At 38.2% G+C, this 13,667-nt stretch overlaps 1 protein-coding gene across 8 annotated transcripts in view; it reads left to right on the forward strand.

Annotated features, from left to right (window-relative positions):
- Cttnbp2 (cortactin binding protein 2) overlaps positions 1-13,667 on the forward strand; it is a 162,668-nt gene that overhangs the window by 140,646 nt on the left and 8,355 nt on the right. For 6 of the 8 annotated variants that reach the window (XM_063241657.1, XM_063241665.1, XM_063241660.1 and 3 more), the window contains 5 exons: positions 1,492-1,644; positions 1,824-2,011; positions 9,922-10,100; positions 12,219-12,424; positions 12,753-12,929. In XM_063241657.1, the coding sequence (XP_063097727.1) occupies positions 1,492-1,644; positions 1,824-2,011; positions 9,922-10,100; positions 12,219-12,424; positions 12,753-12,929 (903 nt within the window). Of the gene's footprint in view, positions 1-1,491; positions 1,645-1,823; positions 2,012-9,921; positions 10,101-12,165; positions 12,425-12,752; positions 12,933-13,667 lie in introns of those variants that run through there. The other 2 variants (XM_063241691.1, XM_063241698.1) reach the window with 2 other exon arrangements.

Below are 13,667 nucleotides of genomic sequence, written 5' to 3' on the forward strand. Positions count from 1 at the left end.
ATGGAATATTTGACAGTATTATTCTCCAGTAAATATAATTTTTTCTCAATTTACCTAGGCCTGGGACATCATAGAACCTTCTAAGAAGTTGAAAAAATGGCTTGTTTATTAGGAAGTGCTGTATACATTTTGGCTAAAATATTAGCAACACACGAGTATTCAGTAGGTAGCCGACAATGAGTTTGATTTGTGCAGTGATTTATTCACTTTCTTTATGTAATCATAATCTCCCTTTACTTTACATCTTTCAGTTTGGCTTTGTGTGAAGTCAGTTCCTTCCATTCTGAATGAAAGGAATCCTAAAATACAACTCAGAAGTCATAGATTTTATTCCTTCCTTACTGTTGTCCTTGAGATCTTAGTCTAATCACTTCCACCTCTCAGAGACCTGTAAATTGCAGGGAGGAATCTGCTTCTCATCCTAAAGCCATGTCTGCCTAATATATTGAACATTTTGTGAATGTATAAGTTAAAAGATGTGAGTTTTTAACCTTTTATGTTGTGAAACTTACATATATAAAGCATTATTTACACTTACAGATCAACGAATAATTTTAAAGAACCATTTAACTGCTTAGTAGGCCACAGAATACTTTCCCCTTCTGCAGTGCATCTAAATGCCCCCTCTCCTGATGTAAACTCTTCCTTCTGGAGATAACAACTCATCTGTCTTTTGAGATAAGCATTTTTTAGCTTTGCCTTGTTTTACGGCCAACACAGAGTTTCTTAATTATATATTTAGTGTGTTGCCTGTTTTGAACTTTGTGATGAAATAATATACTTTTGAAACACAATATTAGTACATTTGTAACTGGATACATGATGGTAATTTAAACATGTATATAATATATAACCAAATCTTAGTAATCATTATTTTCATCTCTTCAAATAGTAGTCATTTTTATTTGTTGGGAATCTCATATTCTTTTAGTCATTGTGAAATATCTCATAGGCTGTTTTAGCCAGGAGTTACCACTGTGCTAAAGAACTAGAAGTAACTCCTGCCTTCTGTTTTTGTGATCCCTATGGAACTTATCTCCATCCAAGCTGTGCCTTCCTGCCCTTCCTGGTCACTGGGAACACTATTCCTTTCCTGTTCTCCTAAGATATTGACTTTAAAATCATAGTTCTTAAATGTATGATTGATGATCGTCTTCTCTGTTCTTTAGAGTTGTAATTTGTTCAGCTTCATGTCCAGTTATATCAGTTTATCCCTATATATTTGTTTATTTCTTTATTGATGTATATTGGGATGGTTTCACTGGGAATCTGTCATGGAACTAGAAGTGATAGGTCATTATGTGTATCTTCTCGTGGGCTAAATAATGTGGCGCTGCCTTTCAGAGTCACTACACTCACCTATCAGTTAGTTACAGAGCACGCTCAGACTTCGCTAACGCTTTATACATGTCTTCTTACTTTTAAAATTTTTGCTAATTTGTGAAAGTTTCTGTGAAAGCTCTAATGCCCAATGTCTTTTTCTGACCATAGCTTGTCTGATCCCAGTGAAACAATCTCCTGTTAAGAAGAAAATCATCATCATCTTAGAGAATTTAGAGAAATCATCATTGTCTGAGTTATTGGGGGATTTTCTGGCACCTCTTGAAAATCGCAACACTGAAAGCCCATGGACTTTTCAAAAAGGTAAGGGCAGTGGAGAAAGCAGGCTGACAAGCCAGCTTCTGTGACCTCTCTACTCTTTCTGCTCCCCCAGAGCACAAGTTATGTGTCATATTCTTCTTTCCTTAGCTAATTTCAGTGTGTGTTTCTCCTGTAATACATATGACTTGCTGATGTTGGACTGTGGGTTTGGCTTGTTTTAGGAAATGGGACATCCGAATGTTACTACTTTCACGAGAACTGCTTTCTGATGGGAACCATCACCAAGGCCTGTCTGCAGGGCTCTGACTTGGTGGTGCAGCAGCACTTCCGCTGGGTTCAGCTGCGGTGGGACTGTGAGCCCATGCAAGGGCTGCTGCAAAGGTTTCTTCGGAGGAAAGTGGTCAGTAAGGTAAGAGCAGCAGCTGCAGCCTATTGCCCTTATATAGAGTAGATGGGTAGTTACCAGGAGATTTGGGCTTGACTTACACTCACAGTGTGGCTGGAAGCAGGAATGATCTGTGGATACTTGTGGTTTAAATAAGATAATGAAATTGAACTCAGTGTCTTGACTCTAGTAAGAACAAGAAAATATATGTTTACCCATTAACTGTTTTTCTACTATACTAAACACATGGGAAAGGTAGCAATAGGTTTTACTATTGCTGTTCACTGTTCTTAAGGAATCTCACCAAGTTTTAAATGCTATAGACAGCTAGAGTTGGGTTATCCATTCTTCCAAGGAAAATTCACCAAGTGTAAGAGGCTGCAGAACCTTGTCCATCCACTCAGGCAAGTTTTGATGTAAGAATAGTGTGCAGGTTCTATGTTGCGGTTAATTTTAAAAAGTCACATGAAAAGTTGGAGTTGTATATCATCTGACACATTTTCAAGAATAGTAATTATGATTTTGTGGTGTTTTTCACAAAATAATAAAAGAAGTATTATATAGTATCCCAAATAAAAATAAAGTTGACCAAGTCAAGCACATTATTATTTCATGTCAAGATGAATGTCAAGATGGATGTGAAGTAACAGAGCTCAGTAGTAACATTTTTCTCATTTAATCCTGCACAGTGGGCCACTTTGCTGACAAAATGGACCTTTTGTCAGTGTGGAATTTTAAGATGAAAATTCTAAGCTTTGACTTTCTCACTTTCCTCCTTTATTTAACAAGGAAAGCTTTTTTCCAGAAATTCCCAGGAACATAAGACTTCTCTTTAATGTTTCAGTAACCACTCCTAGTGTCATATCCACCCCTCAGTCCCAGACTGTGACCAACCTATCTTGCCAAGATCAAAGCCTTCCACTGAGTCCTTTAACAGAATCCACTATCTGTTGTGTTAAAGCATGTGAATGTGTGTGCATGGTGTGTAGTGGGCAATGAGGGATATATTATGGAAACAGCTTTTAATACTTTTGTCTGTCACTGGTGATGTGAACTGGTATCTGAAATTCCATATTTATTCAGAGAATTCCTCCTAAATTACATTAAATTAGTGGTTGGGTCATAAATCCATTCTCTTCGGTAAGGCATAGCCATTGTCTCAATAGTAGGAAGAAAAGTGAGGTAAAGTCCATTGTAAATAGGTAGCTGTTCAAATTACTAATACGTCCATTAACTTTATCATTTTTGATACTTAAACCTCATTGTGAAAGATACCGATTCTGTTCTGTAGAATTTACATACCCTTCCCCTAGCTTCTGAAAAGAATTTGAAAGGGAAGCTCTGTTCTTTTGATTGTGTGTGACAGCAGGATGTGCTGTGAAGATGCAGAAAGGTGAAGAAAGGGGAAAGCCTTTCATTTACCAAGACTCACTTCAAGTAAGTTAATAAAACAAATTTCTGGTGTCCCTGCACAATGGGAAAGAATGACTACTGCAAGACATCAGAAATCTTGTGGTGTCAAAGACCCTGGTCCTTGGAAGCTCTTGGAAGCATGCCGGCACTTGATCATAGTTTCTTTTTCCAGTCCTTCCATAGATATAATAAAACAGACCTTTCAGGATAATAGTAGGTTTCCTACTAGTGTTTCATAAAAATAATTACACCTTTCTTAGTAGAAAATTAATATTTAGCTATCTTTAATTATAATAGTGATCTCAGAATTCTTGTTGAAAGACTATCAGAGTAAGTGTGGGCTATACATGATCATTTCTCCTTTGAAGAGAAGAGTAGTTTTCATAACAGAGCCCAGTGCCCCATCCAGCCTGGATGCTGTCAACTTAGTAGACCTGTGACCATCACTAAAGCATATTTGCTTTTAAAACTTTAGTATATTTTACCACTGTTACGAACTTCTGCCAACAAACAAATCCTCATAAGCTTTTAATTCATAAAACTAGAAAATTAAATGTATAAATCCAGTGAATCAAAAGTTTTCTTAATTTTTAAAATGTTTACTGTTATTAGCACAAGTTTGCTGAACTTAGTGTTTGCATTCACTGTGGGGAGTTGGTGCAAGCACATAGCACATCTTAATTCTTTGCACTTCCCCTTCTCCTTCCCGCCTTCCACTCTCCCTCCATCTCTTGGTCTCCTTCCTGTTTGCATCCATCTCCCTAATTCCTATTAGCTGTTGCTTATTTTGCTACTTAATTATAATCTGGGTTTCTCATAGAGAAACTATGCAATATTTAATCTTGTGGGTCTGATGTATTTCTTGTAACATTGTGGCCTCTTGCAAGGCACTCCATTTCGCTACAGATGACTCAAATTATCTTTCCTTATAGCAGATAGAACTTCATTGTGTGTAAATACCACATTTTTTCCCTGATGATGGGGCATACAGGCTGCTTCTAGGATTTAGCTATTATGAGTTGTGCTGCTATAGATGTGGGTATGCATATGTTACTATAATATGATGACTTTAAATCTTATTCCCTAAGAGGAGAATAGCTGGGTCAAATGGAATTTGTAGTTTAGGTTTTTGAGGAATCTATACTGATTTCCATTGTGGTTTATTAGTTTACACTTCAGCAACAAAAGGGTCCTTCTTCTCCACAGCCTTGCCCACATTTGTTATTACAGTATTTAATTTTTTGATGATAGCCATTGTTTCCAAGTAGGATAGGCTCTCAGTGTTGTTTTAATTTGAATTTCTCTAATGACCGTAGATGGTGAACATGTTTTCATGTATTTATTGGGCATTTGTACTTCTGAGAAGTTCCCAGGCTTTCAGTGGCCCATTTTTGTATTGAGTCTTTTATTTGGGGGATGTTCTAATTTTTGAACCCTTTATATAGTCTAGAAATTAGTCCTCTGTTCAAGTAGTAACTGGTTTTGTAGGTTGTCTTTTCATTCTGTTGGTTGTTTCCTTTGCTGTGATTTTTAGTGTAATATAATCTCATTTGTTGATTCTTGATGTTACTTCTTATGTAATTGGGGGGTTCTTATCAGAAAGTCCTTGCCAATGCCCACGTCTTTAAGTGTTTTATCTGTTCTATATCCAGCAGATTAAGTGCTTCAGTTTGAATCTTTACATGTTCAATTCATTTTGGTTTTAGTTTAGTACATCGGGTCTTCAGTGTAAAGCATCATGTCTTCCTTTCCTGTAAGTATCTCTTTTATCTCTTCCTTCTACCTGATTGCTCTTACTAAAGCTTCAAGCACTATAGTGAACAAGAGTCAAGAGAGTAGGCATCTTTGGGTGGTCCTGATTTTCAAGAAAAAGCTTTCAGGTTTTCCCTATTTAATATGTTGGCAGTAGATTTGTTATTAATGGCCTTTATCAGACTAAGATAAGGTCTGTCTGTGCCTATTTTCTTCATGGCATTTACCAGAAACACATTGAATTGTGTTTAAGACACTTTGTGCATGTATTGAGATGATCATGTGGTTTTTGTCCTTGCTTTTATTTGATGTATTACATTTATTAATTTGCATGTTTGTGAACCCTCCCTGCATTCCAGGGATGAAGCTTATTTGGTTATGACCTGTATGATCTTTTGAATGATTTGTTGCATTCTGCTTACCAGTTTGCCACTGAGGATTTTTGCATCTATATTGAATAAAGAGATTTCCCTGTAGTTTTCTTTATTTGAGTTCTTGTATGGTTTTGGAATTCAGGTAATGGTAGTTTTCAGAAATGAATTTGGCAGTACTCCTTGCATTTCAATTTTATTAAAGTGTTTGAGAACCCTGAAGTTACTGTAGAAGTCAGTGGTGAATCCATCAAGCCCTGGCCTTTTCTGAGTTGGTAGATTTTTGTTTTGTTTTGTTTTACTGTGTGTTTTATTGCCTATTATTGGGTTATTTAGGATTTTTGTATCATCTTAGTTCAGATCTGGAAATTCATATGTATCTAGGAACCTATCCATTTCTTTTGGATTCTCCCATTTATTGAAGTAGGAGGTTTTGAAGTCGTTCCTAAAACTCATTTGGATTTTTTATTTTTTAAGTCTCAAGTTCATTAATTCATGCTTTAATCTTCATAATTCCCTTTCTTGTTTTGGCTTTGTATTTAGATTATTTTTCTAGGATCTTGTGGTGCATCATTAGGTAATTTGTTTGGACTTGCTCTATTTTTGTGACTTTGGCATGTGTCTTAAAGGTTCTAATATTGTTGGATAATCTAGCAGCCATTTATCCATTTTTCATGTTCTCCTGTTTTTAAGGTGTCTCTGAGTATATGGTCACCTGTGTCAGATCTATCTTCTGTCCTCACATTGATTACTTTTACTATCATTACTTTTAATAGAATTTATCTCCTAAATTTGTGTTTGTTACTGTTTCATTTATGCTAATTCTTTGGTAAAATGGTCCCATGACTTTTTTTGTAGTTTTGTTTAGATTGGCTAAGCTTTTTATCAGTAACTTCTTTAACCTTATGGATCATTTTGAGTCCATTTTCTGTTTAGTTATATCATATTTGATTTCACTAAGTAAGTACCTTATTGATCTGGATTTGTTTTGTTTTGGTTTGGTTTGGTTTTTGGTCTCTTATATAACTTTGTATAATTCAGCTGTTTGAATTTTGATTTTTTTTCTCCATCAGTGCCTCATATGATGGGGAGTTGGAAGTTGTGGGTGGCATTTTGTTGCCTTACTTCTCATGTTTCTGTTGATGTGTATGTGTGTGCACACACATGCGCACATGCACACACACACACACATACACTCACGCATGTATGTGAACATTTCCCAAAATGGCTGCTGTTTAAATCCTCTCAAACACGGCAGGTGCACTTCACTCGATTTTGTCTTCAATCTAGCCTACGGGAGTGACTTTCAAGTAAAATCCCGCACTAGTTTCGCAGTGCACACTAATGATGGACTTTTCTTGGATCTGCATGCTGCTTCTCCATCGGTCCTTTGTTTCTCTCTGGAGCTGCCAACACTCGCCATGCTTACCTTGTGTTAGCAGAGCTGGGGTAGCATTTCAGCCTACTTCATTGTTTTCTCTGCTTTATGTTCAGTTTTTGTAGATTCTCTATAGTTTCTAGTATTTCTGTCAGTTCTCTGCCAATTTCTGGAGAATTACTTTTTTTCTTCACCAAGTTGTTTTCCAAGTGTCTTGATTTTAGGCCCCAGAGAAGCCATATTTGTCCGCCAGTCTTTACTTCACCATTTTTAATCTTCTCAATAATTCTTGTTTCTATAAACTTAGTAAGATTCTCTTACCTGTTTTAATTTAGAATCACTCCTTAAACCAATAACTGAGATATCGTTTTAAAGTGGAAACATGGGACTATTCTCATATGTGATAATGTTTTAAAGAAGTTTTAAAAATACTAAATATAATTATTCCTTATCCTAACCCAGAAAGTAGCAATAATATAGGTTTAATTATATTTGAGTATTCATGAAGATAAAAATATACCCTCCCCCTCCCCCAAATTGTTTTACATTCCCAAGAAACTTTGGCTATTTCTTCATGAAGTTGGGGAATTGTTTGCTTGGCTGGCTAAGACTGCATATCAGTCAGAGAGCATGGTGAGAGCTTTGAACTGAACTCAGATTTTTCTCAGTAACTGGAGGAGCCAGGAAATTCCCTTTAGCAATTGTTTTGTGCACTGTGTGTCTAAGTCCATGTCCACCAAGTAGGGTAGGTTCATTTTATAAGTGCCCTAATTTTCAGGCTAGTTTTGAGTGTGTAATTTCCATGATTTGTACTTCACACTAGACTGCTATAAACTAATTAAGCTGTGTGTCTTCCCAAGAGGCAGAGCCACATGTCTGAGAGATGATCATATTAAATTCCATATTCTCAGTGTTGATTCTGAGTGACTTCATGGGCATGGCACAAAGTCATGCTGGTTACAGTGAACAAATGACTAGTAGTGTGTGAAAGGAACAGATGAGGAGCGGGAAAGGGGAAGGGTATTTTAGGAAGGGTAGGCAGGAAGGCCTCTTCTGGTCACATATGGGACGTTTTAAATTAAATGAATCTGCAGTCTAAAGGGAGAAGAGTTAGCTGAGGTTAGGCAGAAGGGGTCCAGCCAGAAGAAACAGCAGTCACATCAAATCTTGAACATGAGTGAGAATAAAATGGTGTGGAGAGAAACAGAAAGCAAAGTGGAGTCCTCACACGCTAATGTGAGGGGTCAGATCCACTACCTTGAATTAGTAAGTTATATTGATTGTTTGCTTACAAAAAGTATGTCATGATTTCACCCATTTCATTATTTGATAACATCCATTTTCAAACCCACCGTCCCTTCCGATTCCTTCTCCATTCCATATTCGGGATGCTTTTTCCACCATCCTTCACCAAGCACATTCCTTTACACCCTGTGAAACACTGGCTGAAGTCCCACCGCTGCTCTTCACCTCCTGACCGTGCAGTGTTGGGTCAGTTCTCCTGAGTCACAATAGTGACTTGGATTTGTACTTCAAGATGTTCAGCATAGAAGGGAACTTGAGGATAATGAGTCTGGCCCATGCTACCATTTTACAGATGGTACAACTGAACCACAAAAAAGGCTTTGCATTTGTATTTGCCCAAGACACTTTTCATTTATTCTTTTCTGTAGTTTATGGTTATGCAATCTATGATGGAGGTTAAAGCTTTGTAGTAGAGCACATGCTTAGCATGCAAGAGACCCTGGGTTCAACCCACAGCACCATTAAAACAAAGCAAAGAACAGTCTTTCAGTGCTTTTATCCTTCCTAGTAGTGATAATTAGTGATCATACATACTAGGCATACACAAAATGCATTTTTAAATGCAGGTCTATAACCATCCCTACAACTGTGATTAAGTTAAATGAATATATTTCAAGGAAATAAACACATAGATTTTATTATGGAAGTTCTAGTAGAGCCTTTAAAGAAACACATGCCTTTAATGTACTATCAAGTAATAATCACTATTGGCCAACTTGCAAAATAGAAATTTTCAATAAACATCTGCACTATGGAGAGAAGGGGTTCCCCCATCCTCGGATCCTATGCATGGAAAATGTCCTTCTGCCATTGGGAATTAGGTTTTTCTCAATCAGAATATTTAACAGTGTGTTCTGTAGATGTAGTTCATTGGATCATCATTAAGAAAATAATTTAGTGTTCTTCGAAAAAATACTTTCTCAGAGGCTCCTGTTAAGACAAAGCTGTGAGCCTTTGCTCTCCTATCTTAACATGCAGTCCTGAAGTGACCTCCAGAAGACCCCATCCCCTCCCTTTGCAGCTGCCCCTGAAACTGAGCTCATCCCCTCTTCCCTGGCTGACTGCAGGGCATGAATTTGGGCACAGGCCATCAGAAATCTTAAGCTTAAGGAAGTAAAGGATGGTCTTTAGCTTAGTAATTCTTCTGACTTCATTTTAAATGTGATAAACTACTCCTTTACTACTTCAGCTATTTTTTTGCCTAGTACACTGTGTATACTTAATACTATCAGACACTTAAAAACTGCTGAGAGGTCTTGAGTGTTATTATCATTAAAGTATGTATATGAGGTAAGCAATATGTTAGCGTGCTTTAATCATCTTATACATATATTAAAGCATCACGTTATGCAGCATATTTATAATTTTTGTCAACTAGACGTTAATATTAAAAATGCAATAGCCTTGGCTTTGCCACCTGTTACATTTGTGACCTTAGGAATATTTTTATTTCTCCTCTCAAGTAAAATGTTTACCTCTGGCTTACAGTGAGAATTAAATGAGAGAAACATGTATTGCCCTAGCAGGTAAATAATATACCTCATAGTATGTTATCAGCTATCCCTCCTTCAGTCCAAGCAAAGATAAAGTCAGTTTCAGCTAGACCTGTGTTTTATAGTTTCAAGTTTTTATCAGTTTTTATTTTGGACTTTTAAAAGCAAGAGAAAAACAGCAGCATTCTAAGCCCAGCCCCTCTGTTCCACCTGTCTCTGCAGTTCAGAGGTCAGGTGCCCTCGTCCTCCGATCCCACGTGTAGAATTGTCAACTGGGTTCCGTGTGTCTGGCGTCAGCTCAACTCCTGCCTGGCCCGCTTGGGCACACCTGAAGCTCTTCTTGGCCCAAAGCATTTCCTGTCTTGTCCTGTAGTTCCAGGACATGCCCAAGCGACAGTGAAGTAAGTACTTTTTCTCTTTGACTACTTATGGTAAAGCCATGATAAATTTGGAGTATTTGAGAAAATATTGAACTGACTGCTTGTGCCACCCCCTGTGATTAACACACCGTGCTGGTTCTGAGCACTCCTATCACAGCATGGCCAGGACTTGCCTGGGTCCTATGCCAACTGTTGTGGGGAGGGTTTTTGTTGGCAATACTGGGTGTTGAACCCAAGATGTTTTCACTGAGCTACATCCCCATTTTTTTTTTTTTTTTTTTTTCTGAAACATGGACTCACTAAGTTGCCTGGCCTGGCTTGAATTTGCAGTCTTCCTGCATTCTTCCTGCCTCAGCCTCCCAGAGTTCTAGATTACAGTCATGCATCACCAGGCCTGATTAGGCAATTATGTTTTGGCTAAGAACTAGGTAGCAGTTTTCCCTCTGTTATGAAATATTCATCAAAACTATGTTTGGCTTTCTGCATAATCTTCTGGCAAGGTCTTGCATGAGCAATTTCATTAGGTGTTTTATGTTTCCTACCTCCAAAGACCCAGCATTCAATTAAACTGAAAAAGTTCCTCCTCCATAGATACTTACATACTTACTATGTTTTCCTTTGTTCTTTAGTGCAACTTAAAAGCTACAGACATATGTACAATAAAATTAATGAATTAGAAAATCAAAAGGAAATGGAAGAAAAGGTTTGCCATCATTTGCTTAGGATCATATTATTAGCTGCTAGATTTGCTTCTGTATTTTCTGGCAGAAATAGATTTTAAAAACAGGGGATACAGAATATAATATACCTCCCCTGTTGTGAGATAAAGCAATTTAGTAACAGTTAATAGAGGAACAGGAAGAAATTTCTTGCATTAAAAACATTGCATTCATTTATATAATCATTTCTCTCTCCGTCAGTATCACAATTAAACTTAAGTCTTTTTTACCTCCATAATCTTAAGATTCCTAGGAACCAGTTTTGGCCTTTCCCACAGGAGTACAGTCAGTGGGTGACAGGAACTGTGGAGGCTGAGACTTTCCACCCTTTTAGCAGCCAGCAGTTGGCCTTCTGTGGTTCAGGGTGCTGCATCCAAGACACAGACCCTTTACTCCCAGCATGGCCACAGAATGGGCTTCATGGTTCCCGTTGACCCTTTATTCCTGGGGTCCCCCAGGTGACTCTTAGGAGTCCAGGTGATGCTGGGTTTGCATCGCAGCTATGGTAACCACCCCAGCCCCATTTTCTAAAGAGGAATGTGAGCAATCTGTGCACCCTCTGTCCTGAAGGACATCATCATCCTGGTCAGGAAACAGATCTGCTCTCTGCTTCCATAGGGCACACAGTCTCTGTTTTCCAAGTCTGAAAAGCTAACACAGGATGTGCAGAAACACTGGGAATGATGGTTTCCCTACTGTCCTCATAGCCATGTGTGAGCTCGCCCCCTTTGTTTGCAATTAAAGTTTATAATCTTTGTACATTTAACACTCTGAGGAATAACTATATAATTTTGACCCCTGTAGTAGAATACCAAAATTTTTTTCTGTATTCTGATACAGTTTTAATTTATATAATAGTAGACAGTAACAGAGAAGCTTTCACTAAAAGATCAGTGCTTCCCACTTGGACAGTAGTTCCTATAATGCCTGAAAGTTTTATGCCATTATCTACTAGCTTTGAAAAACCATTCATATGCAACAATAAATCCTTGCCTCAGGACAGGTAGATTTAATTTAGTAATAATCTGAACTTCGGAAATATTCAAACATAATACTTATATATTCTAAGGAAGAGAAAGAGCTATTTCAAAATGAACTTTCAGGAAATCTGAATTTTTCCAGACTCCCTAAGACCCTGTCATGTATTTATTTTTCCATATATTCATTCAACACTCAGGAACTGATTCCAGGATTGAGACAGATGTGTAAAGAGTTTCACTTGAAATTCATTGTGCTTTTGAGGCAATTTCAGAGTACTTGGGTACTAGATAATTTCACTTATTCTGAAACAACCTGGGAATTGAAGCAAGCATATTTATAGAAGCACTTTTCTCCCATGGTCTTCAAACCTGTCTTTTGTGGAGTAGCGCATAATCCGGAAGAGGACGGCCTCTAACTATGACCCTATCTTCCTTGCGAGGTGGATGTCTAAACTGTGGAATGCTGTCATCGCACCCAGAGTCCAAGAAGCAATATTATCTGGAGCCTCTGTGAAAGGACAACCCGGCCTCGGGCAGACAGCTGCTAAGAAGCACCCCAGCCAAGGCCAGCAGGCTGTGGTTAAAGCCGCTCTCAGCATCTTGCTTAATAAAGCTGTTCTGCATGGCTGTCCCCTCCCCAAGGCAGGTATGTGGGTCCTACTGGGAGGAGAGGAAATTCACACTCTTAGGAACCACACCTTGGAATTTGTTTCCAGGGAGTTCTTTTGTCTCTTTGTAACTAGTGAAATAATAGACATTTCACAACTGTGCGCCAGAACTGTGTTTAATTGTTGGCTCAGGTTTGAATTCCAGAGCTCCAGGTAAGCTACGGGCCAGTTCATAAAAGCAGGGTATTCAACCAGACCGGGCTTCTGAAGAGTCAGTGTCTCTGAGAGTTAGAAATGTACTTTGCTTTATCCTATGAAGCCTCATTGTCACTGCCTTTTAGTCAAATGGGATCCTTGTTGTTTTAGAGCTAGAGCAGCACACAGCTGATTTCAAAGGAGGAAGTTTCCCGTTATCCATAGTTTCAAGTTACAGCAAGAAGAAAGGAGAGAGCGGCGCTTGGAGAAAGGTGAACACCAGCCCTCGCAAGAAGTCCTGCCGGTTCTCGGCACCCGTCTGCCACAAGCCGGACCTGAGCCGCGCAGGTAGGGGAGGCCCGCGCTGCGCTGCCCGCAGGGAGGTGGCGCTAAACGTCAGGGTTCCTGGGCCGACGGGCTTGTGTTTTATGTGTGCATTTTGCAAATTTCTAAATGCTTCAGTGCATATTTCCATGGAATACACGGTAAAATGTAATTTCCAAAAACATTTAAGACCCTGCTTTCATACTTGAATCCCAAAATTAAATATATATTTTGTTAATGCTTTTTAAAAATTAGTTTTCCTTGGTGTTTGCAATCAAATTAATGAATTGCACTTCAGCATGATTCTGTCTTTTTACCTGGCTGTTCCTAAGCCAAATTTATTTGTAAAAATATGTGGCAAGACATATTTGATACAAATGTAAGGCCTTCAGGGGTGAGTCAGTTTCACACTTCTGACAGATTCTGTGGGAGGCGGTGAAAATGGAGGAGGAGAAATAACCCTCCCTCATGGAGTCTCTCTTCTAGTCAGGAGCTAAGGAATTATGCCCACCATGAGCGTTCGCACTATAGCTGACTCAATCAATAAAAGGGATATAAATTTAAAGCAATATTATAAATAGGTCTAACTCAGAAACTAAGTATTTTAAAAAGTTAAATTGACTTTAAACCTATTTATATTTTAGTGATTGTTTAGACCTGATATATCAAATATGATTTCTTTTGAACCATGGAAGTGTCTGATTCATAAAATGTACTACTGTGAAGTCAGTGAGTTTACTGACTTCGAAAGAGATTTACAGA

The sequence above is a fragment of the Cavia porcellus genome, unplaced genomic scaffold, assembly GCF_034190915.1.
Source record: "Cavia porcellus strain 051 isolate PalLab524CR breed Dunkin Hartley unplaced genomic scaffold, mCavPor4.1 scaffold_2, whole genome shotgun sequence".
NCBI classification, from domain to species: Eukaryota; Metazoa; Chordata; class Mammalia; order Rodentia; family Caviidae; genus Cavia; species Cavia porcellus.